Consider the following 27,227-nt stretch of genomic DNA (forward strand, 5'->3'; position numbering starts at 1 on the left):
AACCCCAAATTGTGCAGGTGTCAAAATTCCCCCCGGGGCTGGGCTCAGCCCAATCCCTCCTGGATTTGGGCTCGGTTTTATTTCCCCTGATGTCTCTCCAGGATTTTTTTCCATGTCCCAGGCCAGGTTTGGGGATTGTGGAAGTGGCACTGGGGGAGCTTTAAGCTCCTTCCAACCCAACCCAACCCAACCCAACCCATTCCATGATTCCCTGATTTTTTTTGGCACTCAGGAGCTCGAAGACCCTCGGGGATGGAAAATGTGGCTCAGCCATGGAATTATCCCTCCCAAATTCCCATGGGATGCCTGGTTGGGCATTCCCTGAGCACTCCAAGGATTTATTCCCACTAAATTTCCCAGTGGGTGCAGTGGGAAGCGATGAATTTCCCCCTTTAATTTGTAAAGAACAACCCCAAGTCGATGAACAAACCTGGATTTATTTGCACGGAGCTGCCGCCAGCACTTTTATTTTTCCATCCAAAATTCATCCCAAATGATTTTCCCTGAACTGCTGAGCAGCAGAATTCCTTAAAATATTCATAAGTGCTCCAAACATTCAGGAGAGAGAGGATGGCTTTTCCCTTTTGATGAAATTTGGGGAAAATTGAGGCTTAAAAAAATGCACTCCAGGGGTTGGATCCAGAGCTCCGGCTTGTCCCAGCTCTGTGCCTTAACCCCAGAAAATTCTGAGTTAGATCCAAAATAAATCCGCAGGAATGTGGGGAAGGGAGGGATGAATTATGATTTAAAATCTGGGAGCTTTGTTAATTAAAAGGATTAATTAACAAAGAGAAAAGTCAGGGTAGGCTCTTAGACTTCGGTAGGCCTCACTTCCTGTTTGGGGGATATTTGCATCGATTTTTGGTCTCATTTTTTGGTACAACTTTTCTTGGGATCATTTTTTGGGATCGTTTTATCTCCCTTTTCTCCATTTTTCCAATCCCTTTCCCCCTCAGCCTCGGAATAAAACTCCAAATCCTTCCTGGAACTCTTTTGGAGCCCTTGGGATCCATCCCTGTCCTCTCCTTTCACAACATCCCCAAAACCATTTTAAACCGGATTTTTGGAGCCTTTTTTCCTCTAAAACCCCAAATCCACCGAACTGGAGCTGGGTGGGAGCCGGAACCTCACATTTCCCTGCTCCCACATTTTTGCTCCGTGTAGTTATGACAAGGACAAGTAGCAAATCATTAAAGCAGCAAAAAACATTAAAAAAAACCAACTCAAAATCCCTTTTTGCTGCAAAGATTCCCTTTGAAGCCGAGCTGGAGTGTCCTGGAATTAATGGAGTGCTGGGTGATTTTAGGAAGTTTTATTTATAAAAAGCCCTTTTTGGCTCATGCCGAGCAGAGTTCAGGCGCACGAACCCGGCTTGGATTTATGAAGTGTTTGGAAAGCAGCAGGGAAATAAAAAATTAAAAATAAAATAAAAAAAAGTTTGGGATTGACAAGATTTGGAAGGCGCTGCTGGAATCTCCGAGGCCGCCCGCGGAATTCCCCGCGGTTACAAAAACCAAATGTCAAAACGCGGGAAGGAAAAACGAAACAATTTTTGTCCAGAGGCCTCGTTTGGGCACTGGGAGGAGCAGCAATTAATTAATGAATTAATGAATTAATGAATTAATGAATTAATAAATTAATGAATTAATGGGAAATCCAATCTGCACAAATGTCGTGGAGCTGGAAAAAGCCAAGTTTTAACAGCACCCCGTTTATCAGCGTCGAGGTTTTGCCTCCTGCTGCTCCAATTCTGCATTTTTTTTCCCAAATTTTTGTGGATTAAATCCTGAACAAACTCCTTCAGGGATTTTTTTTTGGCATGGAAATCTCTCCTGGATTTGGAGTTTTGCACGATCAGAGCAGCTGCAAAGTTTGGGTTTTTTTTTTTTTCCCAATTTGTGGGGTTTATCAATTATTCTGAAATTTTTGGGTGGAAATCTGGGAGGGAAGAAATTATCCCAGGAGAGGAAAAAACACTTTTGGCTTGGGAGAATCCCCAAGGTCGGAGGGAAAGGAAAATTCTGCATTTTTAATTCCATGTATACAGAGAAAAATGAACCAAAATGTGAATTTTGGGATTGCTGCAAGTGTTTGAACACCAATCCAAGCCCCTGCTTGTCAGGAATCTCCAAAATCCGTAAAAAAATCTGGGAATTGAGGCAGGAAAAGTGGAGCTGGGGTGTGCTGCCATCCAGGGAACACCAATAATTCCAGGAATTCTTTTCCATGGAAATCCCTGTTGCTGCCTCAGGATGAACCTACAAAGGTTTTTCTGCATTTCTGGAATATTCTGGATTTTTTCCCTTCTTTTTGGGAGTGTTTCTTGCACAAACCAGGGGGAAGAGGGAGGGAAAAGCCTCCAGAAATATTTATTTTATTTGTTTAAAAGATTTTATTAAATTATTAATATTTAAATATTTTATTTAATATTCTATTCTATTTTATTCTATTCTATTTTATTCTATTCCGTTTGAAATCCAGTGCCTGGATTTCAAATAAAAATCATCTTCACCACGATCAATCTTCCATGAGAAGAAAAATTTGGGGATTTTTAAAGGGATAAAAGCCACAGGTAACAACAAATCCCATAACAAACTCCCAAACTTGCTTTCTGGAGCAGAATTCAGGTGATGAGGAAACTTTCTGGAATTATTTTTATTTTTTTTAAGCCATCCCCTCGATTTTAACCTTCCAAACTGGAAAGGACAAATTCCCTGCCTGGGATTGCTGGGAGATCTCGGCCCCATTAATCAAAGTTTTGCAGTTCCAGTGAAAACCCATCCCGGTTGTAACTCCTGGGATCAGTTTTGCCCTTTTTGGTCACTTTTGGCACCTTCCCGTGCCCCCTCCCCGGGGGAGGTCAGAGCTCAGCAGAGCCTGCGGAATTCCAGCCTGGAGGAGGAGGAGGAGGGGGAAAACCTCGGGAAAAACTGGGGAAAACCTCGGGAAAACCTCGGGAAAAACTCGGGAAAACCTTGGAAAAACCTCGGGAAAATCTCGGGAAAAACCTCGGGAAAAACCTCGGGAAAACTTCGGGAAAAAACCTCGGGAAAAAAATTGAATTTGCAGCTCCAGGGGGTTAAATATGAACAGGTCCTGCTGCTCTGGATGTGGGTAGTTAATTAAATATTTTAATTATTACAAGGGTTTAATTGCTTGGGGAGGGAGAGGCTGGAATGGACGCTCTGGTTGGATCAGGAAAAATCCTACTGAGTTTTTTTAGGAGAAAAACCCTCAGGGATTGTTGGGAAATGCTCCAAAAATTCCCCCCCCGGGACTGGAGCAGGAGAATGTTCATGGATCCCCTCAGCTGAGAATATTCCTGGCGGAAACAGCCCCTCCTGCTTCCCAAAAAATGGGAAAATGGGGAAATCCTCACTTTTAGAAAAGCGGGAATTTGGAGTTTTAGGGAAAGGGGGGATGTGGAGAACTCTGAGTGGAGAACTCTAACTTGAGAATTCCAGGTTGAGAATTCCAAGTTGGGTGCTCCAAGTGGAGAACTCCAGGTGGGGAATCCCAGGTTGAAAACTCTGAATGGAGAACTCCGAGTTGGAATTCCAAGCTCAGAATTCCAAATGGAGAATTCCAAGTGGAGAATGCCAATTCTCCAAGTGGAGAATTCGAAGTGAAAAATTCCAAGTGGAGAATTCCAGGTTGGGGACTCTAAATGGAGAATTCCAAGTTGGAATTCCAAGTGGACAATTCCAAGTGGACAATTCCAGGTTGGAATCTCCTGGAGGGTCCCAGCAGGGTTTGGGGTTTCCCCCTGATTAAAAACCAGGGGGAAATATTGGAATGCTTGCAGATTCAGGATTTAAGGATTAATCATTCCCTGGTTTTTGTATCCAGGAAGTTCCTGGAATAATTTAACCCCTGAGCTGCTGAATTTCCTTCAGGATTTCTCTCAAAATCCCCAAACTTTCCCTTTTCCTCTTCTCCTAAACCCAGACTGGCTGCAGGAATATTGGAATATTTCAAATTATTCCCTCCACGAGCCCAAAATCCACATTTTTATCCCCCGCTCCATCCTCTCCCGGGTTTCCTGGCTGGGTTTGGATATTCCCAAGAAATTCCCTGGTTTTTCCATGCCTGGGGGAGGGGATGGATGGAAATTCCAGCGGCTGCCGCTGCCTTGCAGCCCGACCTGCTGGGCACTGGGAATCACTGCAGCCTCCAGCAGCTCCTCCCAAAGATTTTTCCCTTTTCCTGGAGTTTTAATTCGATTTATGGCTCATAATTGGCAAAAAAAAAACCCCAAAAAAAGCCTGGGAATGAGGGGAGAAAATGAGGCTTGGATAATATCCCAGAAAAAAAATTGGAGGTTCTGTATGGGATTTTTTTTGAGGGGAGGGTAAATGTGTTGGGATAAGCTGGGGATGGGGAGAATAGAAAAATAGGATTTGAAGGCAAAAAAATGAGGATTTTAAGGTAAAATGTGAGGATTTGAAAGCAAAAAGTTAAGATTTTAAAGTAAAAAATTAGGATTTGAAGGCAAATTTTTAAGGCACTGGCACTGCGAGAAAGTCAATAAACAGAAAACTTGGGATTTTAGGGAAATATGGAATTATCCAGACCCTGGCACTCCAAGGAAGTCAATAAATCAAAAATATGGGATTTAAAGAAAATTGTAAGGCCCAGGTACTCCTAGGAAATCAACATAAGGAAATCTTGGGATTTTTGGGAAATACAGAATTATCCAGGCCCTGGAATTCCAAGGAATTCCACAATCCCTCTGGAACAGTTGCCCCCACCAAACCCTCGGCCCTTCCTGGGTTCATCCCAAAAATCCAAACCCTGGAGCTTTGATAAAACAGGAACTTCCTCAATTTCCCAGCTCATCTTCACATTTAAAAATCCCAAATTTCTAAAAGCAGCACAGGCAGAGCTTTAACCAAACCCCAGCAGCTCCAACCTCCTCCATTCCCACTTTTTGCTCCGTTTCCATGGAATTTTTCCATGATTCCGGCCAATTATTGAGATATTAAATCACAATTCTCTCCCAGCTCTGGAAATTCAGGGATATTAAGGGAGCCAGGTGGGATTTTGGGAGGAATTTTGGGTTTTTTTCCTGGGATTTGAACGGGAATTGGGGATTTCGCTTCCGCTCCTCATGAAATCCCCACCGGAGCTCTCCTGCCATTGATTTTTCCGGGGATTTAAGAGATGTTTAATGAAGCTCTGGGTACCTGAGAAAGCCAAGGAAATTTAATTGCAATTCCCATAAAAAGCTGCGGGAAATGAAGGTTTTTTCCTGTCATCCATGGAAATTGGTTTTTTTGTTCCCCTGGCTTTGCTGGGATTCATTAATTCCCTTTATTTTTCCCTCCATGGGAAGCAGCTGCAGCTGAAAGAAAGAAAAATTTCTGTTAAATAAAGGATTTTAGTTCGGGGAATTTTGAGGGTTTTAAGGAGAGGTTTGAGTTGGAAAAGAGGGGGAATTTTCCCTCTCCTGCTTCTTTCCCTTCTCCAAATCTGAATTTTTCCCTTCTCCAAATCCAGATATTTTCTGTCTCCAAATATGAATCTTTCCCTTCTCCAAATCCGGGTATTTTCTGTCTCCAAATCCGGATATCTTCCTTCGCCAAATCCAGATTTTTCCTTTTCTACCTCAGGATCTTCTCCATCCCCAAATCTGAATCATTTCCTCCTCCTAATCCCGATCATTTCCTTCCCCAAATCCAGAGTTTTCCTTCTCCATTTCAGGATTTTTTCCTTTTCCCAATCCAGATATTTTCCTCCTCCAAATCCAGATCTTTTCATTCTCCAAATCTGGATCTTTTCCTCCCAACAAATCCGAATTTTTCACTTCTCCCACTTGGGATCTTTTCCTTCCCCAAATCTGGATTTTTTCCTCCTCCAAATCTGGATCTTTTCATTCTCCAAATCCAAATATTTTCCTCCTGACAAGTCCAGATTTTTCCCTTCTCAAACTCACGATATTTTCCTTCCTCAAATCTGGATTTTTTTCCCTTCCCCAAATCCGGATCTTTTCATTCTCCAAATCCAAATCTTTTCCCTCCTCAAATCTGAATATTTCCCTTCTCCAAATCCAGATAATTTCCTTCTCTAAATCTGAATCTTTTCTCCTAATCCAGATATCTTCCTTCACCAAATCCAGATTTTTCCTTCCCCAAATCTGGAAAATCTCTTTTTTTGGGGGATGGAGAGAAAATTTGGGCCTTCCCCTCTAGGTCCGAGGCCTTTCCCTGATTAAAATCCTGACTCTCCCGGCTTTTAATCAGAGATTAAAGTTATCCTGGTGTTTACCAGGAGAAAAGTGGGAATTAGGGCTCGGAAGAGATGAAGGAGCAGCTGGAAATTCCAGTTTGGAGCTGTTTGGGGAGCGCTGAGTGAGGAGCAGCTGCTCCGCTCCCTTATCAGCCCTCGCTTTTATTCCAGACAAATATTGAATTCCAAATCTTTTATCGCCGCTGGATTTCCCTTCCCAACACCTGGCGCCGAGGGGCTCTCCAGAAAAACTGAGAGGGGAGGGAAATTTCCCTGGAAAATTCAATGGAAGGTTCATTTGAGGAGAGGAAAGCTCCTGTCCTCACCCTGCCCTCAATCATTTGTTTGTAGGGAATCCGGGGGTTTATTCCTTATTCCAGTTCATTTATAATTTATGTAAGGTTTTTATCCCAATCCCTGTTAATTTATGTAGGCAATCCATATTTTTATTCCTTATTCCAGTAAATTTGTGTAGGGAATCCATATTTTTATCCCAATCCCTATAAATTTCTGTAGGGAATCCCTATTTTCATCCCAATCCCTGTTAATTTATGCAGGGAATCCCTGTTTTTATCCTTATTCCTGTAAATTTGTGCAGGGAATCCCTGTTTTTATTTCTTATTCCAGTTCATTTTTAATTTATGCAAGGTTTTTATCCCAATCCCAATTAATTTATTTAGGGAATACACATTTTTATCCCAACCCCAGTTAATTTATGTAAGGAATCCATGGTTTTATCCTTATCCCTTTAAATTTGGGCAGGAAATCCATGTTTTTATCCCAATCCTGGCAAATTTATTTAGGGAATCCCTGTTTTTATCTTTATCCCTATTAATTCGTGCAGGTAATCCATGTTTTTATCCTTTCTCCCTCTCTCCTGAAGGATTTCCAAGCTTTTATTCCCTGAAATCCAGGAAATTCTCCCTTTCAGTGCAATGCTTTATTTTACACCTGGGTTTATAGCCAGGTCACGGACTGAGGGCAGGACAAGAATTTGGATTTGCCTCTGAAATTCTGACCTCAGGATTGGCATTCCCAGGTTTTTGCAGCAGGAATTCCCTGAGTGATGGATTTACCCTAAAACCCCTGAAATCCCACAAAAAATACTTTGGATTTTGGAGGCAACTGGAAGGAAACGGGATCAGGACGTGAAGGGTGATATTTGGGATATTTAGGAATTCCTAAATTCCTAAAATTTTCCCCCCAAAAAATCAGCCTGTCCTTGTCTTTCCCACCCAGGAGAGGAAGAGTACGAGGGACAGGACGGCTCTGACGAAAATCCCAGCTGGAATTTCGGTCCTTCCCACATTTCCGAGGCCTCGTTCCCACCAGAATTCCAGCATGAGGGTGAGTCACTGGGTTTTTAAAATTTTTTTTTTTAATATTTGGAAATTTTTGGAAAAGTTTCTTGTATTTCTGGAATGTTTCTGCAGTGTCATTGTTGTTCCTTGGAATTCTTGGAATTTTATCTTCAGGAGAAGATAAAATCAAAGCTAAACCTGGAATCCTTTGATTTTCCATCCATCCATTCCATAATTCAGGAAGGAATGTTGGGTTATTTTTTAGGGTCTGTTTGTGTTATTTTGGTGTTTTTAGGGTCTGTTTGGGGTTTATTTGGGGCCTATTTGGTCCCATAATTCAGGAGGGGATTTTGGATTTTTTTTAGCACCGCTAAATGTGAAAATCCTGGATAACATTCCTCAAATTCCACTGATTTCTTGGTTATCTTGCTGTTGCTTTCTTTGGGATTAATTGTGATGGCTTTTCCCACCTTCCTGAATTCCCAGATTTATTAAATCCCAATTTTCCTGGGAGTAGAATGGATTTAGGATTGACTGTGATCGGTTTTCCCGCCTTCCTGAATTCCCAACTTTGTTAAATCCCAATTTTCTCGGGAACAGATCGGATTCGGAGCGATGCTCACCGGAAAAAAAAGCAAAGCAGGGAATTTTGGAGGCGGAGGAGTTTGGATTGGGGGAAAATCTGCTGGGACCAGTTTGATCCTGGCTCTGATTCCTCCTGGGAGCTCAGGAACATTCTGGAAGTTGGAGAGGGCTGGGAATGACTTTACTCAATGAGCCGTGAGCGCCGGAGGATTTCCCTCGGGAGCGATTCCGGAGGAAATGTTTGTGCAGAGCCTGGGAGTCCTGAGGGATCCTGGAACGCTCAGAATTCCCTGGGACACAATTCCCGAGCGTCCCAAATGGGGTTGGGTTAAAAACCGGGAGATTCCGTCATTTGGGGCGTTGGTCGGGAATTTTTAGGGAAGGAGTGAAAGGTTTGGAGCTGGAAAGGGAGGATTTGGGGGAGATTTGGGGATTTTGGGGATGGAATTCGGGATTTTGGGGATGGAATTTGGGATTTTTTGGGGGATGGAACTTGGGATTGATTTATCCCTTTGGGTATCAATTTATCCCTTTGAATAACCCTCAATCCCTTGGGATATTGATTTATTCCATTGAATATTGATTTATCCCTTGGGATATCAGTTTATTCCCTTGGGATATCCCTCAATCCCTTGGGATATTGATTTATCCCTCTGGATATTGATTTCACCCTTTGGATATTCCTCTGGATAATGCTCTACCCTATTTGATATTGATTTATCCCTCTGGATATTCCTTTATCCCTTTGGACATTGATTTATCCCTCTGTATATCAATTTATCCCTCTGGATATTGATTTATTCCTTTGGGATATTGATTAATCCCTCTGGATATCGATTTATCCCTTGGGATATTGATTTATTCCTTTGGGATATTGATTAATCCCTCTGGATATCGATTTATCCCTTGGGTTATTGATGTATTCCCTTGGGATATCGATTTATTTCATTGGGATATCGATTTATCCCTTTGGATATTAATTTATCCCTTAGGATATTCCTCAATGCCTTTGGATATTGATTTATCCCTTGGGATATTGATTTATCCCTTTGGATATTCCTCTATTCCCTTTGCTCAGTGAATATTGGGGTGTGTCTGAGTTTTGGGGGGAATTTTGGGGCTCTCAGTGAATATTTGGGGGTGTCCCTGTGTCTTTGGGGGTCTCTCTGTGTCTGTTTGGGGATTTTTGGGGTAATTTGCATAATTTGGGGTCATTTGCATAATTTGGGGTCGTTCAGGGGTGGCTCCCGTGGCTGTCGGGGTCTGTTGGGTGCATTTGGGGTTTTTGAGGTCATTTTGGTGTTTTTAGGGTCTCTTTGAGATGATTTTGGTGTATTTGGGGGTTTTAGGGTCTATTTAGGGTATTTTTGTTGTATTTGGTGTCTTTGGGGTCTATTTGGGGTGATTTTGGAGTATTTGGTGTATTTAAGGTCTATTTCGTATATTTGGGGTCTGTTTTGTGTTATTTTGGCGGTTTTAGAGTCTCTTTGGGGTTTATTTGGTGTTTTCAGGGTCTCTTTGGGTTATTTTGGTGTTTTTAGGGTCTCTTTGGGGTTTATTTGGTGTTTTCAGGGTCTCTTTTGTTTATTTTGGTGTTTTTAGGGTCTCTTTGGGGTTCATTTAGTGTATTTGGGGCAGATTTGTGTTATTTTGGTAATTTTTGTGTCCATTTGGATTATTTCTGTGTATTTGGGGTCTATTTTTGTTATTTTGGTGGTTTTTAGGATCTCTGGGGGGTTTATTTGGTGTTTTTAGGGTCTCTTTGGGGTTATTTTGGTGTATTTGGGGTCTCTGGGGGGTTTGGGGTCCCTCGGTCGCTCCGGGCGCGGTGGCGGCTCCGGAATTCTGCAGCGCCCCCGTGTGGGGCCGGCCGGGAGCGGGAACGGGATCGGGAGCGCGCTTTGGGATCGGGATCGGGAGCGCGCTTTGGGATCGGGATCGGGAGCGCGCTTTGGGATCGGGAACGGGAACGGGAGCGCGCTTTGGGCCCTGCTTCTTCCTCTCATTTGATCCCAAAACCTCATCAAACAACCCAAAGCCAGCCCCCAAATCCTCCCCCAGACACATCCCATAAACACATCCCAAACCAATCCCATAAACGCATCTCAAATAAACCATTACCATCCCACAAACACATCCCAAACCAATCCTACCCCATAAACACAACCCAAATAAACCAATCCCACCCCACAAACACATCCCAAACCAATCCCACCCCACAAACACATCCCAAACCAATCCCACCCCACAAACACATCCCAAACCAATCCCACAAACACATCCCAAACCAGTCCCACAAACACATCCCATTTCCCCATCCCACATTAAAAAAATCCCGTTTCTCTCATCCCATATTAAACAAATCCCATTTTTCCCATCCCACATTCAACAAATCCCATTTTTTCCCATCCCATATAAACCAAATCCCATTTTTTCCATCTCGGATAGAACAAATCCCATTTCCCCCCCTTTTCCACCTTTTTTTTTTTTTTAACCTCCCGGTGTCCCCTGCCATTATTTCCTCCCCATATTTGCATTCCCACCTAATTTAGTCTCTCCCGGCTCCCGGGATTAATGGGCTGTTTACTCGGCTTAGATAAAACCGGGACTAAACCCCGGCCTAACCCCAAACCCCATTCATCACCCCGGCTTTGTCTGGGGCTCCTCCGAGGGGGGAATTCCTCGGGATTCTGATCCCTGCTCAGGAAAATCCCGGGATGTCCCCGGAGCTGCTCTAGGTCAACTTGAGCCCAGTCTGGATTTGGGGTTTTTTTAAGCTTGGTTTAGTTAGTTTTGATTTCCTTCCCCTCGATTTTTCGCTCTTCCCTGAGTTTCTTCACCAGGAAAATCAAGGGTTTGGTAAAATTTGGGAATTTATTGATCAAAATTCCCGTAAAATTCCATTTGATTTGAGGAAAAAAGTTCCCTGGTCCCACCCAAACTGGGAAAAATCTTGGAAAAAACCCCACAGCAAACGGAAGATTTTTTTAATTTTTGGGATTTGAGTTGGGATAAATGAATCCAAACGGTTTCAATTTGATTTTTGAAGTCTTGCAAAGCAGGAGAAAAATTCCGCTGAAAATTCCTCAAAGTTTTGGGATAGAAAATTCCAGGGATTGAGATCTGTAGGGGTTGGAATGTTCCCTTTCCCTTTCCTTCCATTTCCCCAGCCTGGACCCATGGATTTTCCATGGATCCCAAATCCCCTGAATCCCAGAATCTGTGTTTTTTCCACTGAGGGTTTGGGATCGGATCCCTTTCCCACTGGATCCCAGAATTCCGGGTTCAACAGGAGGAGAATCCAGCCTTGTCCCCATTCCAGGCAGCCCCAAATCACAAAATCTGCCCAGATCCCAAATCCCAAAATCCACCCAAATCCCAAATCCCAAAATCCACCCAGATCCCAAATCCCAAAATCCACCCAGATCCCAAATCCCAAAATTCACTCAAAACCCAAGTCCCAAAATCCACCCAAATCCCAAAATCCATCCAAACCCCAAATCCCCAAATCCACCCAGACCCCAAATCTTTGTGCCCTCGCTCAGGAATTTCAAGGAATTCTTGGAATTCCCATTCCCTGGCAGCTTTGAATTCCCAAAGATTCCCAAACTTTCCCTGGATATTGGGAATTGGGATCTGGGGGATCCCTGAACTCCCACGGGAGACAATTCCATTTATGGAGCTGAATCTCCTCATTCCCAACGGGAATAAAACCCCAAATGGGAAATAAAACCCTAATGGAAAATAAATCCCAAATGGAAAATAAATCCCAAATGGAAAATAAACCCCAATGGGAAATAAACCCTAAATGGAAAATAAATCCCAATGGGAAATAAACCCTAAATGGAAAATAGAAAAACCCCAAGTGGATAACAAAACCCTAAATAGAAACTAAATCCCTAATGGAAAATAAATCCCCAATGGAAAACAAATCCCGATGGGAAATAAAATAAACCCCAAATGGAAAATCAACCCCAATGGAAAATAAACCCCAAATGGAAAATAAAATAAATCCCAAATGGAAAATAAACCCCAAATGGAAATAAAAAAAATTTTAAAAATGGAAAATGTATCCCCAATGGAAAATAAAAAAAAAAAAAACCCTAAATAGGAAATAAACTCGATGGGAAATCAACCCCAAATGGAAAATTAAAAAAACCCCAAAAGGAAAATAAACCCCAAACAGAACCCAACCCCAAATCCCTGTTTTTCCCCCCGGGATGGATTTTTTTCCAGCCCAGGAGGAGGAGCAGGAGCCCGGGAAGATGGAAAAGCTCGTTTGGGATAATTGGGATAAAATTGGGATTTGGGGTCAGCTCCTGTTCACGGCGCTGCCCCGCACCGCAGGTAATTAGGTCAGAGCCAGGATTATCCATCTCCCTCCCGGGAAGGGTAATTGGGATGAAATTTGTTTGGAGAGAAGGAGAGAAAAAAAAAAACCAACAAAAAACCTAAAAAGGAACCGGGAATAAAGGGGGAGGGAGCCGGGAATGGCAGCGGAGGTAACGAGTTCAAAGGGGAAATGAAGTTCAAGGTTCAGTTCCTGTTCACTCCTCGCTACAGCACCGCGAAAAAAATAAAAAACCCCCCAGAAAGCAGCCCATAATTCCATCAGCTCCTTTTGGAGACGGGAATGGCAGCGGATTCCCCGCAGGAAAAACGGGAATTAAGGCGCTGACAGCTCCTTAATGGGATTTTTTTTTTTTAGGTTTTTTTTGTTGTTGTTGTTGAAGGGTAAAACCTTCTGTAATGTGATTTTTTTGTTGTTGGTTTTTTTCCCACCTTGTATGGAAATGAGGGAGCCTGGGAGATGCAAATTCCTGCTTTTTATCCTGCCAGGAATTTTGTGAGGGGAAAGGGAAAAAGCAGCTGAGGAGTGGGGGAATATCTTCATTTTGGGGGATTTAATAGGATTTTGTCACTCTGGGACAACGCCCTCAAATGTCCCCCAAAGTGTACCCCCAAATTTCCCAAAATGTCCCGCTCTTATTCCCTCTTTTTTCCCCTTTTTCCCTTTTCTCCTTTTCCCCTTTTTCCCTTTCCCAAAAAGCAACAAAGGGTGAATCAATCCCAGCCATCCCCTTCCCGCTTTTCCTGCTCCACTTCCATCCCCATCAAAAATCCCAAATCCCAAATCCCAAATCCCTCGCTCTCTCCCGGTGCCCTTTGGTGGCGGAGTTGCCACAATGGAATCGGGATCTGGGGCTGACCTTGATCCTGATCCTGATTCTGATCCTGATCCTGAACCTGAACCTAACCCTAATCCTGATCCTGATCGTGATTCTGATCCTGATCTCAGCCCTGATCCTGTCCCTGACCCCATTCCTAACCCTAATCCTGACCCTGATCCTGACCTTGATCTTGATCCTGATCCTGACCCTGGTCCTGACCCTGATCCCAGCCCCAATTCCGATCCTGAACCTGATCCTGACCCTAATCCTGATCCTGGCCCTGACCCCGATCCTGATCCTGACCCCAATTCCAGCCCTGACCCCAGTCCTGACCCCAATCCCAGCCCCAATCCCAATCCTGACCCCGATCCTGGCTCTGATCCTGACCCTGATCCTGATCCTGACCCCAGTCTTGATCCTGATCCCGATCCTGGCCCTGATCCCAACCCCAATCCCGCTCCTGGCAAAGAGCAGCCAAGGCCAGGAAAGGAATCCCTAGGATGGGATCAGTGCTGGACCAAGTTCATCATCCCCCTTTGCCTTCCCAATCCCCTTTTCCTTTTTCCATCCCCCTTTTCCTTCCCCATCCCTCTTTTCCTTGCTTTTCCATTCCCATTTCCAAACCCATCCACGATTTTTGTCTCATTAAATAAAACCAAACATGGAAAAATCCATCAGGAATCCCCCCTGCGATTTCCCATTTTGATTTATTCCTTCCCAATTTATTCCACCCCACATCCCAAATTTGGGACATTTCCGCTCTTTTCCTCCCACCCAACACGGTTTTTTTAAATTTGGGATGAATTTGTGGGAATTTTTGGGAGGGATTTGGGGCAGGAATTATGGGAATGAGAAATGGAATTCCTGGAATGGTTTTATTCCCTCATTTTTGACTCCTTGGATTGCTGGGAATATCAGGATTTTTCCCCACTTTTTCCTGGAAGAAGGAAAGCCGAGGGTGATAACTGGAAAATTATTAATTAAAGTGAATTAATTACAATTATCGGAATTTTGGCTGGGGAAAGTGGTTCCAAAAAAGAGAAAAAAAAGGGAAAACTCAAATTAATTCCAATTTTATTCATTGCTGATTGTTTTTTCGTTTGGAAAACCAGAAAATCTGGGAATTTGGAGAGTTTTTCTGCTTTTCCCTTCTGCCATCCCTTTTTCCTGGGAATTTTGGGCACTGTTTTTTTAAAAATATTTTAAAATAATAGCCCAGATTTTCTACTTTTCCCCTCCTTAATTCCTTAAAAACAACCACAAAAATCCCCTTTTTCCAGGGAATTTTGGGTATTAAAAAAAAAGGAAAAAATTTTAAACAGTATTTTTTATAATATCCTGGATTTTCTGCTTTTCCCCTCCATCATCCCTTAAAAACCAGCCAGAAAAACCCATTTCCCAGGGAATTTTGGGCACAGTTAAAAAAAATATAAATGCTCTAAATAATATCCTGGATTTTCTGCTTTTCCCCTCCATCATCCTTTTTTCCAAGGAATTTTGACTCCCAGGTTTTAAAAATATTTTAAAACATTAAAAAATACTTTAAATTTAACTTTTTATTTTAAAAATTTCATTATTAAAAATAATATCCCAGATTTTCTGCTTTTCCCTTCTATCATCCTTTATTTTCCAAGGAATTTTCGCTCCCTTTAAAAAATGTATTTTAAAATAATATCCCAGGTTTTCTGCTTTTCCCCTCCATCATCCATTATCTTCCAAGGAATTTTGGCTCCCGATTTTGGGGGGGTTTAAAATATTTTAAAATAATATCCCAGATTTTCTGCTTTTCCCTTCCATCATCCTTTTTTCCAAGGAATTTTCACTCCCTTAAAAAAAATATATTTTCAAATGACATCTCGGATTTTCTGCTTTTCCCTTCCATCATGCCTTATCTTCCGAGGAATTTTGGATCCCAATTTTTTTTTTTTAAATATTTTAAAATAATATCTTGGATTTTCTGCTTTTCCCTCCCATCATCCCACCAAAAAAAAAAAAAAGAAAAAAGGATAAATTTTAGATTTTGGTGCTGCCCCATCCCACTCCTCTGTGCCGCAATTCCCGTTATCCCTTCGGAATATTCCGGACTTTCTGGCCGGCTGAAGGAGTCCAGGAGCCACCTCGTGGCCACCTCATGGCAGCTTCTCCAGAGCTGGGACCTCAAGGAGAGGGGGGAGAAAAAAAAAAAAAAAATCCTGGGATATAAATGGGATGCATCCGTCAGGCGGAATCCGGGGAAAAGCGCTGTGGAAATAAATCGGGCGCTAACGGCGCTGACACGCGGGGCCCGGCTGTAAATACTCATTATCTCCCCTAATATGACACCAGAAAAAAAAATAAAACCCAAAAAAAAAATTATTCCAGAGAGAGGGCGAGGAATTAAAAGCGGGGTGAGGTTTTTTTGGTTTTTTTTTAAACAACAAAAGGAATTTTCCGAAGGGCGCGATTGATATAAATTATGAATAAATATTAAAAGCAGCCCCACGCCCCCCCCGCGCTCCCTCCGGACATCTGTTTGCATCCATTGGGTGTCGGATCCCGGCGGAGCTGAATGGGATTTATCTGGATTTTCTATGCATGGCTTGCTGGGAATGGAAATAAATCGGGAAGCGGCTGCGGCGGGGCCGTATTGGTTTTTCCTGGGCTGCCTGAACTTTTCACCCCGGGGGTCGGGGCGGTCGCGCGCTGACCCCGCTGCCCCCGGCTGGTGCGGCCGTGGCTCCAGGGGTCACCTTGCAGCCATGGCAACGTCCCTGCATCGTCCTGGGATGGGCCATTCCCGCTTTTCCGCATCCCGGAATCCGCGGCCTTGCGGGTTTTGGGCGCGTTGGGTTGTTGGGTTTGGGTTTTTCCCGGATGGGAAGGGGGTTTGGGGTGTTGGTTCCCAGGGGGGTTTTGGGGTTTTGAGGGGGTTGGGAAAAAGGGTGGGGAGGGATTGGGGGGAAGAGGGTTGGGAAGGGAAAGAGGGATTGGGAAAAGAGGGATGGGAAAAGGAAAAGAGGGATTGGGAAAAGGAAAAGAGGGATGGGAAAAGAGGGATTGGGTAAAAAGGGATTGGGAAAAGAGGGATGGGAAAAGGAAAAGAGGGATTGGGAAAGAGGGATGGGGAAAGGAAAAGAGGGATGAGAAAAGAGGGATTGGGAAACGGAAAAGAGGGATGAGAAAGGGAAAGAGAGATTGGGAAAAGGAAAAGAGGGATGGGGAAGGGAAAAGAGGGATTGGGAAAAGAGGGATTGGGAAAACAGGGATGGGAAAACAGGGGTGGGGAAAGGCAAAGAGGGATGGGAAAAGAGGGATTGGAAAAGGAAAAGAGGGAAAGGAAAAGGAAAAGGGGGAAAGGAAAAGGAAAAGAGGGATGAGAAAAGGAAAAGCAATATGGGAAAAGAGGAATGGGAAAAGAAGGATAGGGATGGGGAATGAAGGACTGGAAAAAGAGGGATGGGGAAGGAAAAGAAGGATGGAAAAAGAGGAGTGAGGAAAGAGGAATGAGAAAAGGAAAAGAGGGGTGGGAAAAGAGGGATAGGAAAAGGAAAAGAGGAACAGGCAAGGGAAAGAGGGTTGGGAAAGGAAAAGCACTCCAGCCCTGGATTGAGATCCCTGTTCTCTGCCGTGCCTCAGTTTCCCCAGGAATGATCCTTTGGAGCGGATTCCTCGGGGCTGAAATGGGAACGTTCCCGGTTCCTCTGCTGGGATTTGGGATGTAAAGCACCGGGGGCTGTTCCTGGCTTTAGGGAGGGCAAAACTCCCCAAAATTGGAGCTGGAATGCAGCTCCAGGCAGGTCAGGAGGGGCTGGGGGCTCGGAAGTGGGAGATTTGGTGGTTGGGAACTCCAGATTCCAGGAGGATTTCAGGACCTGGCTTCCTGCAGGATTTTGTGTCCAGGAAGGGATTCATTCCCACCCCAAGATTCCATGTGGGAATCTGGAGGTTTGGGGTGAATTTGGGTGAGGAATCCCCACCAGGAGAGCTCTGGGAAAGGTCAGTTCCCGGAAATCAGCAGCAGGAATGGGATTTCTGTCATCCCCGGGCTGGACCTGGCTTGGCTGTGAAAGTCTGAGGAATGTCATGGAATTATGGAATGGTTTGGGTGGGAAGGACCTTAAATCCCATCCAGTTCCATCCAGGGACACCTCCCACTGTCCCAGGCTGCTCCAGCCTGGTCCAGGACACTTCCAGCTGCTCTGGGAATTCCATCCCAGCCCTTCCCACCCTCCCAGGGAGGAATTTTGGGATGTGTTCCTGAAAAGATTAATTTCCCCTTTCCCCTTTCCCTTTCCCTTTCCCTTTCCCTTTCCCTTTCCCTTTCCCTTTCCCTTTCCCTTTCCCTTTCCCTTTCCCTTTTCCCTTTCCCCTTTCCCCTTTTCCCTCTCCCTTCCTGGTGACCTCCAGCTCCCCCTGTATCCCAGAACAATCCTCAATCCACGATTTTGAGCCTGGAGAATTCCCAGGATCACTGCTGGAATTATTTTGGGAATGAGGCCGTGCCCTGCCCCTCTCCGAGGGAACACCAAAGGATTTCCCCTCAGTCCCACACCTGTGCCATTGTTTTCCCAAATTTTGGTGTCCAAAGGGCAGGGATGGAAATTCCAGGAGGAGGAGGAGGAAGAAACTGAGAATAAGGATGAGGATGAAGATGAGGATGAAGATGAGGATGAGAAGGAGCAGGATGAAGATGAAGATGAGGATGAGGATGAGGATGAGGATGAGGATGAGGATGAGGATCAGGATCAGGATCAGGATCAGGATCGGGATGAGGATGAAGATCAGAATCAGGATCAGGAGGAAAAGGAGGAGGATGAGGATGAAGATCAGGATGAGGATGAGGATCAAGATCAGGATGAGGATCAAGATCAGGATCAGGATCAGGATCAGGATCAGGATCAGGAGGAAAAGGAGGAGGAGGATGAAGGCCAGGATCAGGATCAGGATCAGGGTGAGCACCAGGATGAGGATAAGGATGAGGAGGATGAGGAGGAAGAGGAGGAGGAAGCGGAGGCCAAAGCTGGACTCCATCCCCAGCACCCTCCACCCTTCCCTTAACCCTGCCAGGATCCAGATCCCTCCTCTCTCCCTGGACATTTCTCCCAACCCTTTCCCCATTTCCCACCAGATCCTGCTTTACCCAAATCTGGAAATCCCGAATTCCCAAATTCCTCCCTTTCCCCATTTCCCACCTGCTCCTGCTTTACCCAAATCTGGAAATCCCGAATTCCCAAAACCCTCCCTATTCCTATTTCCCACCTGCCTAACCCAAATCTGGAAATCCCGAATTCCCAAACTCCTCCCTGTTCCTATTTCCCACCAGCTCCTGCTTTACCCAAATCTGGAAATTCCCAATTCCCCCAAACCCCTCCGTGTCCAACCCCCAAGCGGAACCAGCGCGGCCCCGCGGGTTCCAGCCCTTTTTCCATGTGGGAATGGGGGTAGGGAGCGAAGCCGAGCCGCACTTCCCGAGCTGTTTGCAGAGCCCTCGGAAAAAGGGAAAACAATGCGATTAATTTTCTGCAGCGCAATCATGCAGAGATTTAATAAGCAGCCAAAGGTAGGATCCATCTGTAAGGAACGCGCCGCCTGCTCCATTACTCCTCTCCTGCCATTTTTTTTCCTTCCCAAACCTTAATTAATTGAGGAAAAAAAAAAAAAAAAGAGGGAATTGTTTATTAAAGTGGGAACAGGCTCTCGGCTCTGTCTCTCCGCAGCTCTGGTTCAAAAGTTCACCCAATTCCCCCAAGGCTCATCCGTGTGTGTGTGTGTTTGGAATCGGGGCCGTGCCTCTCCCTCCTTCCCAGATTTCCTCGCTTCCCTGCTCCCGCACGGATTCCCAAAAAGGTGCCGCTCTTTAAAAGAAAAAATTGGGTTTTAAAACATTTTTATCCCGTCTGGAATGTTCTGTGGAGGAGCTTTCACTTCTCTCCCCGCTCGTGGTTTATCCCGGTTGGCTCAGGAAGGGAAAGGCGATTCCAGAGCGGGGCTGGAATGGGGGAAACGGGAAGGGAAGGGAGAGGAATCCGCAGGTGGAGCCTGGAGGGGCCGGGAATTTGGGAATTTGGGATTTTCAGTGTGGGAATTTGGGATATCCATGGTCAGTGTGGGAATTTGGGATGCCCGTGGTCAGTCCCAGCAAGGTCACTGTCATGGCTGTGTCCATTTGTCCAGCAGGGTCACTCTGTCCTGGCAGGGTCACTCTGTCCAGCTGGGTCACTCTGTCCTGGCAGGGTCACTCTGTCCTGGCTGCCCTCCCACTCCTCCTTCCCTCCATTCCATTTTTTTTTCCCCCATTTTTCCTGCTTTTTTTTCCGTCGGATCCCTGGGACACCTGGGGCTGGGAGGAGGAACTTGGGACAGGTCAGGTGAGCATTCCAGAATCCTGGAATGGTTTGGGATAGAATTGGGATACAATTCCCATTATCCTGGCCTGGGACAATTTCAGGAATGGGGCAGCCACGGATGATCTGGGAATTCCATCCCGATGGATTCCCAGTATGCAGCTCACCCAGCACACGAATCCAGCTCTGCCTGTGGGCTGGGAGAAGTTTTCCATGGAATTTCCATGGAATCCCCGATCCCGTTTTTCCCAGGACAAGCCGGATCTGACCCTCCCCACCCTCCACAGGCAGAGCTTGGAAACCTCAGGATTGGAGGAGGAAAATCCTTGGAGAGCAGGAAGGAGGGGAAGGGAAAAGCCAAAAAATGACACAGGGATGTCCTGGGAGGGGTCTGGACCTTCTGTGTCCCCTCGGTGCCACCTCGGTGCCACCACACCGGGGACAAACCGGGACCCGTCACCGTGACCCTCCAGGGCCACTCCATGGATTTCATCGGGATTTCCCAGGTTGGATTTCCTGGATTTCTGTGGGATTGGGGGCTGCTTTAACTGGGAACAAAGGCAGGATTTGGGGTTGTGGCCAAGGCCTCGGCACCGCTGCCACAGCTGGCGCTCCCTGGGGTTATCCCAAATAAAAATTGCAGCTGGATTTTATCTGCCACCTGGATTTTGGAGCTGGGGAAAGGAGGATTTCATTTTCCCAATAAATTTGGAAGAAATTTGTGGAATAACTGCCGCTGTTGGAGTGGAATCGGGCCATGCAGATGTCTGAGCTCGGCTTCATAACCATTCACTCGAATTCCTGGAGTTTTCCAAAAATTCCTGCCCTTCCCACAGTGCCAGGCATTGAGGAACCCGTGAGATTTCCCCCTTTTTTTAACGACCTCTCCTCGCTCGGATTCAAGTTTCCTGCTCTTTCCCACAGCCAGGAGGACGAGGAATTTGCCAGGAGCGTGAACTGAAAGTTGAGAGTCTCCTGTGGCTGTGTTACTCCAGTTGTTGGGATTCCTGGAATATTCGGAATACAACATCCCCGAAAGCCTAGCGGGAGCTGCTGGGAAGGTCGCACATCCCTTGAAACACAATTTTCCCTTGGAAACCTCCTCCAAATCCGTGAGGGTTTCAAGGAGAAGTTGAGGGTTGGAGTGGGGAAGAGAGGGAAGTTTGGGATTTTCAGTTGGAGGCAGGAATGGGGATATCCCAAAAAAAGATACCCAGGGCAGTGGTGGCGCCGCTGGAGGGGTTTAATCAGGATGTGGCACTTGGGGACATGGAGGGGTGGCACGGGTTCCCAGAGCTGCTGTGGCTGCCCCTGGATCCCTGGAGCACCCTGGGACAGGGGGAGCTTTAAGGTCCCTCCCACCCCAAACCATTCCAGGATTCCGTGGCAGCGCTGGGTTGAAGTTTGGGCTTGGTCCTGGAGGTCTTCTCCAACCTCAGCAACTTGGGATTCCATGAGGGATATCTGGGAGGGATGTGTCCAGATCCAGAACTGAGCCCGTAGTGGTTCCAGAACTGAGCCCGTGGTGGTTCCAGAACCGAGCCTGTGGTAGTTTCAGAACCGAGCCTGTGGTGGTTCCAGAACCGAGTCTGTGGTGGTTCCAGAGCTGAGCCCATTGTGGTTCCAGAACCGACCCTGTCCCAGTCCCGGCCATGACCCTGACATGGTTCCAGAACTGAACCAATGGCAATTTTGGACCTTACCCTGTCCCAGTCCCAGCCTTGACCCTACTGTGGTTCCAGACCCAAACCCAGGATGATTTTGGACCTGACCCCATCCTGGTGCCAACCATGACCCCACTGCTATTCCAGACCCAAACCCGGGATGATTTTAGACCTGAACCCAGGATGATTTTGGACCTGAACCCAGGATGATTTTGGATGTGAACCCAGGATGATTTTGGACCTGAACCCAGGATGATTTTGGACCTGAACCCAGGATGATTTTAGAGCTGAACCCAGCATGTTTTTAGACCTGAACCCAGGATGATTTTGGACCTGACCCCGTCCCGGTCCCAACCGTGACCCCACTGTTATTCCAGACCCAAACCCATTATGATTTTAGACTTGAAACCCGGATGATTTTAGACCTGAACCCAGGATGATTTTAGACCTGAACCCAGGATGATTTTGGACCTGACCCCGTCCCGGTCCCAGCCGTGACCCCGCCGCGGTGGCAGCGCGTGCCCGGCGGCGCCGCTGGCCCGGGGGGTTCGGGGGGGCAGCAGCAGCAGCAGCAGCAGCACAAGAAGGATCTGCGGCCGGTGGCTGCAATCATCCCGCTGCTGTCTGCTCCCAGACTGATGGCAGAGCCCGCCGAGGCGGGGAGTTCAACCAGAGGTTATCTTTCCCAGGTACCATCTCGCCCAACGAGAATTTGATTTTTTTTTTTCTTTTTTTTTTCTTTCTTTTTTTTTTTCTCCAGGACTTTACTCCATTAGATTAATGAAATTTCAATGAGAGCCCGGCGCCCCCTGAAGCTTTGTTAACAAAACAAATGGGGGTTCGGGAGGTGTGACAGCTCGCGAGGAGAGTTACGAGAAGGTGAATACATCCTCGCAATCCACTCAGCCCGCCGCTCATTGATCTCTATTTAAAGCCCCAATCGGATTTTTGTTAATTATAAATGATTGATCTGCAGCTCTCTCCCCACTCTCCCAGCGCCGCCCGCCCTTCTCGTCTTCCATGTGGGTTTTTTTTCCAACCCCTCCCCTCTTTCCCCGAGCCCCCCAACGCACTCGGAACTTCTTTGCATGCTGCGTGTGGAGCTTTTTTGTTTTCGGAGACAGCCCTGGAAGGCAAATTGCAGCTGGCCCCGACGGCAGAGCCGCGGCTCCGCTGGCGCTGTCAGCACTTCCATTGCCGACTCCGTGTTTTTCATGGCTTATCAGCTCCGCGGCCAAATGAACTCTGAGCCCGGCGCCTTTTACAGGTTTAGCACACAAAAAAAAAAAAGAAAAGGAAAAAAAATAAATGGGGGAGAAAGGGAGAGAAAGGCAAAGAAAGGACTCTGAGACAAAGCGAGGCGCAGCAATGAAAGCGGGGAGATTGGGTTTGGTTATAGGAGGGTTGGGAATCTGGGAAATTGAGGAGCCGTCCTGAAATCATCCGTTAAATGTGGGGTTTTAGCGGGGTCAGGGTGGTCGTGGTCCTACACACTCTGGGAGTGGGATCCAGTAAAAAAAATCGGGATCCAGAGGCTCTGGTTCCTTCTGGGATCTTCCTCTGGCTCCGGTTTTATCCCAGGTTGGAGCAGGAGGGTTGGAACCGGAATCTGGGAAATGGAGCCGCCTTAAATCCCCTTTTAGATGTGGGGTTTTAGTGGGGTCAGGGGGGTTGGGAGTCTGATCCAGGGGAAAATCAGGATCCAGGGCCTCTGCTCTCTCCCTGGAGTTGATCCTGAACTCTTCCCTTGGCTCTGACTTTATCCCGGTGAAGTTCTCCGGGTTGGAGCAGGAGGGTTGGAACCGGAATCTGGGAAATGGAGCCGCCCTTAAACCAAGGTTTAAACCTGGGATTTTGCTGGGGTCAGGGTGGTCGTGGTCCTACACACTCCAGGAATGGGATCCAGGGAAAAACGAGGATCCAGAGCCTTTCATTTCCTCCTGGGACTGATCCCAAACTCCCTTGGCTCCGGTTTTATCCTGGTGATTTGGGCAAATCCCAGCGGAGCAGGTCCAGCTCTGATCCCTTTGAAATAAATTCATCAATACTTTTGGAGACCTCAGAGGGCCTGGCTTGGCCAGCACTGCCCGGTCTGGTGGCCACCAACGGCCCAAGAGTGGCCTGGTCCTTCCTGGAGCCTCCAAGGAATTTCTGGAGCTCCATAAATTCAGCAACTCCCGGTCCCACTTCCAAGGTGCGACAAAAATGGGATATTCTCGTCTCTGAATCTTTAATTATTTGAATTTTTGTGGCTTTCTGGAGCTGCCTGGATTGGGAAGGGAAGGGGTGGTTGATTCTCCTTGCCCTGGTGGTTCTTCCAAGATCTTTGGTAAAACCCAAAGAATCCCGCCCTGCTTGGATGGAGAATTCCAGATGATTCAGGATGTATTCCGTTCTCAAATTCCTGAGTTCTCCTTAGGGTCAGTTGGGTGAATTTTGGGGTTCTTTGACTCTTCTCCACAGCTTTAAAACCACCCCCAAAATCCCAAAACCAACCAAAAAAAGCCCCAATGAGGAGAACAGGGCAGATTTTTTGTTTTGTTTTGTTTTCCTTGAAAATCCACCCCAAATCCCTTTGTTTTTCCTCAAACTTTCCCAAAATCTCTCACTGTTCTTCCTGTGTGGAGCTCGACCAACCCCATGCCCCAAAAAAATAATAAAAACCCCGTTTCAGCAAAAAAAGGACCAAAAAAAGCCAAATAATGGAATTTGTGGGACAATGTCTCTCATTAGAGGGACCTGGATCCTAAAAATGTCCCCATGAGAGGGGCGGAGCCTAAATTAAATTTATTTGGTTGATTATTTGAGAAAATAGATCAGAACTTGAAACAAAACTCCTGAATTTTGCTTTTCCCCTCTTTTTTCCGTGGCCTGGGCAGAGCCTGGGTTGAGTTTTTATTCCAATTTTTGGAGTTGAGTTCCATCCCTTCCCATTTCCATGTCTGGATCCCATCCATTTCCACAGAACAGAATTCCGGCTTTTGGGAAAGCCACAAGTGCTGGAAGTTTCTTTCTGAAATTAGGAACTAAATTCTACCAAATTCATCTTAAAAAAAGGGAGTTTAAGACTCAAAAAAAGAGGGAAAAATCAGATATCCCGCAAAAAATCAATTTTGGGAACAGAGCCGAGGTGGGACAAAAAGAGGTTTTGGGTGAAATATCAAATCTGTCGGATTCCAAGGATAAAAAACATAAAAAAGGAGTTGATTTTCCGAGATATTCTAATCCCTTTTCCCATTGTCTTCGGGAACGGCCCTAACGGATGATTTTCATTAGCGGGGCCGGAATTTATGGGGTCCCAGCGGGTTCTCCCAAGGTTAAATAATTTAAAGGAATAAACCCCTTATCCGATGTAATCGAGCTAATGAAGGATATCGGATATTTCCACGCCGGGGGAGTGGAGGGGGAAAAAAAAAAAAAGGGATTTGGGAAGCAACGGGAACACAAATCTCGGCGTAAACATCGGATTTCCAAAGGCGCTCCATAAAGGCGGAATTACGGCGGGATATCGCGGGGCGGCACGGCGGCCATAAATAAAAAATCAATTCTTAATGATGAGGGCGCCTTGTTCGGGAGCATTCCCGGGGTTAAACGGGAGCAGGGAAGGAACGGGAAGAGCGGGAAAGGCCGGGGGGGGGCAGGGGTGTTAATTTGATTTACGGGGATGCGATTCCTCAGCGGAATCTCCACGGAATAATTGTTATTATATCTCTGCTGCCAGATGGCTCCCGGTGTAAACAGCCATCGACAGCTCCGGCGCTGTCCCCTTCCCGCCCCTCACCCTGCCACCATTCCCTTTCTCCCCAGAAATTGATTTTTCCCGCTTATCTTCGTCTTTCCCCTGGTTCAAAACTCACTCCCCATTTTTAATTTTTTTTTGGTGTGGTTTTTTTAACCAAATGATTTTTTTTTTAATGATAAAAAAGAAAAGAAACCCAAGCTGGGAAGCGCTTCCGAGGAGAAGTTGCGGAGAGGGAATTTTAGAGCAGGGAATAAAAAAGGGATTCGCTGCTGCTTGGGTTGGTTTTGCACTTTTACGGTGACAGATGTTCCCAAAAAAGGGAAAAATGTTCTCCCTTTTCAGCTGCAGAACTCTGCAGGGTTTTCCCTTTTTTTCTTTTTGACCTGGACAAAAATGCTGGAGGTGGAAAAGGATGAAATTTAAAAAGTGAGATTTGAAAAAATACGGAGAAATTATTGGGAAGTTCAGGGACGCAGAATTTAAAGCAGGATTTGGTTGTAGTTGAATGCTCCTGGTTTTAAAACATCCTGGGATTTAGACAAGGAAACGGGAAGGAATTATTTTATTTTGTTTTATTTTATTTTTTTTATTTTGTTTTGTTTTGTTTCATTTTGTTTCATTTCATTTTGCTTTACTTTGTTTTGTTTTTTCTTTATTTTCTTTTGTTTTATTTTATTTTATTTTATTTTATTTTATTTTATTTTACTTTATTTTATTTTATTTTATTTTATTTTACTTTATTTTATTTTAATTTTCCTTTTCTCTTCCCACCTTTCTTCCCAAAACATTTCCTTGCCTCTCAGAACGAATTCCTTTTTCCCTCACCCCGGGTATCCGGAATAATTCCCATCTCTGTCTCCCCTTGCACATTTCCTATTCCAGTAATAAATTAGAGTAATTTCACCATTATAAACCACACCATTTTGACTAAAATTTTGGTCCGAACCCAAAGTGCGGCTTATAACCAGGTGTGACCTATAATGGTGAAATTACTGTAATTGAGAATTCCTGGAGCGGTTCTGCTCCGAGGGAAGGAATTCTGGGACAGCTGGAAAACTTCTCCTTATTCCATGTGGGACACCTGTGGCTGGGAATGAGGGAAGGATGAGCGTGGAATGTTTGATTTTCATGGATTATTTTATTTTCATGGAATATTTGACTTTCATGGGATGGGAATTCTGAGGATCCATGGAGGATCCCAATGTCCCTGCCCTGTGGAGAGCTCTTTGTTCCCAACCCTTTTTCCCTGGATTTTGTGGATATTCCGAAGGGTTTGGAGGTGGAGAAAGGCAGGAAGGGGATCGGGATGGAGATGGAATTTTGGGAAGCACCGGTGCAGGTCTGACCCTGGGCACGGCCTTTGTTCCGGGATTGCTCTGGGATTGTTCCGGGATTGTTCCTGTGATTGTTCTGGGAATGTTCTGGGATTGTTCCTGGGATTGTTCTGGGATTGTTCCCAGGATTGTTCCAGGATTGTTCCAGGATTGTTCCTGGGATTGTTCCAGGATGGTTCCAGGATTTTTCCAGGATTTTTCCAGGATTTTTCTGGGATTGTTCTGGAATTGTTCCAGGATTGTTCCAGGATTGTTCCTGGGATTGTTCTGGGATTGTTCCTGGGATTGTTCCGGGATTGTTCCTGGGATTGTTCCAGGATTGTTCCTGGGATTGTTCCGGGATTGTTCTGGGATTTTTGGGAATGGCAGCAGTGAAATATGGGCAGGGAGCGGTTTTTCCTGCCGGAAACAGGAAAAACCAGGAGGAAAGTTCAGATTGGAATCCCAAAAATCCCTTTTTGATCCCATTCCCATCTCTACCTGGCTTCGGAGTGGCTTTGATGGAATCCCCTTTTACTGAATCCCATTTTTCCGAATCCCATTTTACTGAATCCCATTTTACTGAATCCCATTTTTTGAATCCGAGTTTCTCAACCCCATTTTACTGAATCCCATTTCTTTGGAATCTCAGTTTTCAGAATCCCATTTTACTGAATCCCATTTTTTCAAAATCCCATTTTTTTCAAATCTGGACCTTCCCCATTTTCCCCTAAGATATTTTGAGGGGCTGCAGAATCTGGGGATTTGGGGATTCCAGGGATACAAGGATCCAGGAATTCCCAGGATTCAGAAATTCCAGGGATTTAGGGATTCCAGGGATTTAGGAATTCCAGGGATTCAGGCTGATGGAATTCCTGGTGAGGCCTCGGCCTCCTTCGC

At 45.6% G+C, this 27,227-nt stretch overlaps 1 protein-coding gene across 1 annotated transcript in view; it reads left to right on the forward strand.

The window, feature by feature from the left end:
• Positions 1 to 27,227, forward strand: part of SKAP1 (src kinase associated phosphoprotein 1) — a 71,112-nt gene that overhangs the window by 9,314 nt on the left and 34,571 nt on the right. Inside the window, exon 4 of the mRNA XM_033079120.1 lies at positions 7,468 to 7,575. Coding sequence (XP_032935011.1) covers positions 7,468 to 7,575 — 108 coding nt within the window. The remainder of the gene's footprint in view (positions 1 to 7,467; positions 7,576 to 27,227) is intronic.

The sequence above is a fragment of the Catharus ustulatus genome, chromosome 23, assembly GCF_009819885.2.
Source record: "Catharus ustulatus isolate bCatUst1 chromosome 23, bCatUst1.pri.v2, whole genome shotgun sequence".
Taxonomy (NCBI): Eukaryota; Metazoa; Chordata; class Aves; order Passeriformes; family Turdidae; genus Catharus; species Catharus ustulatus.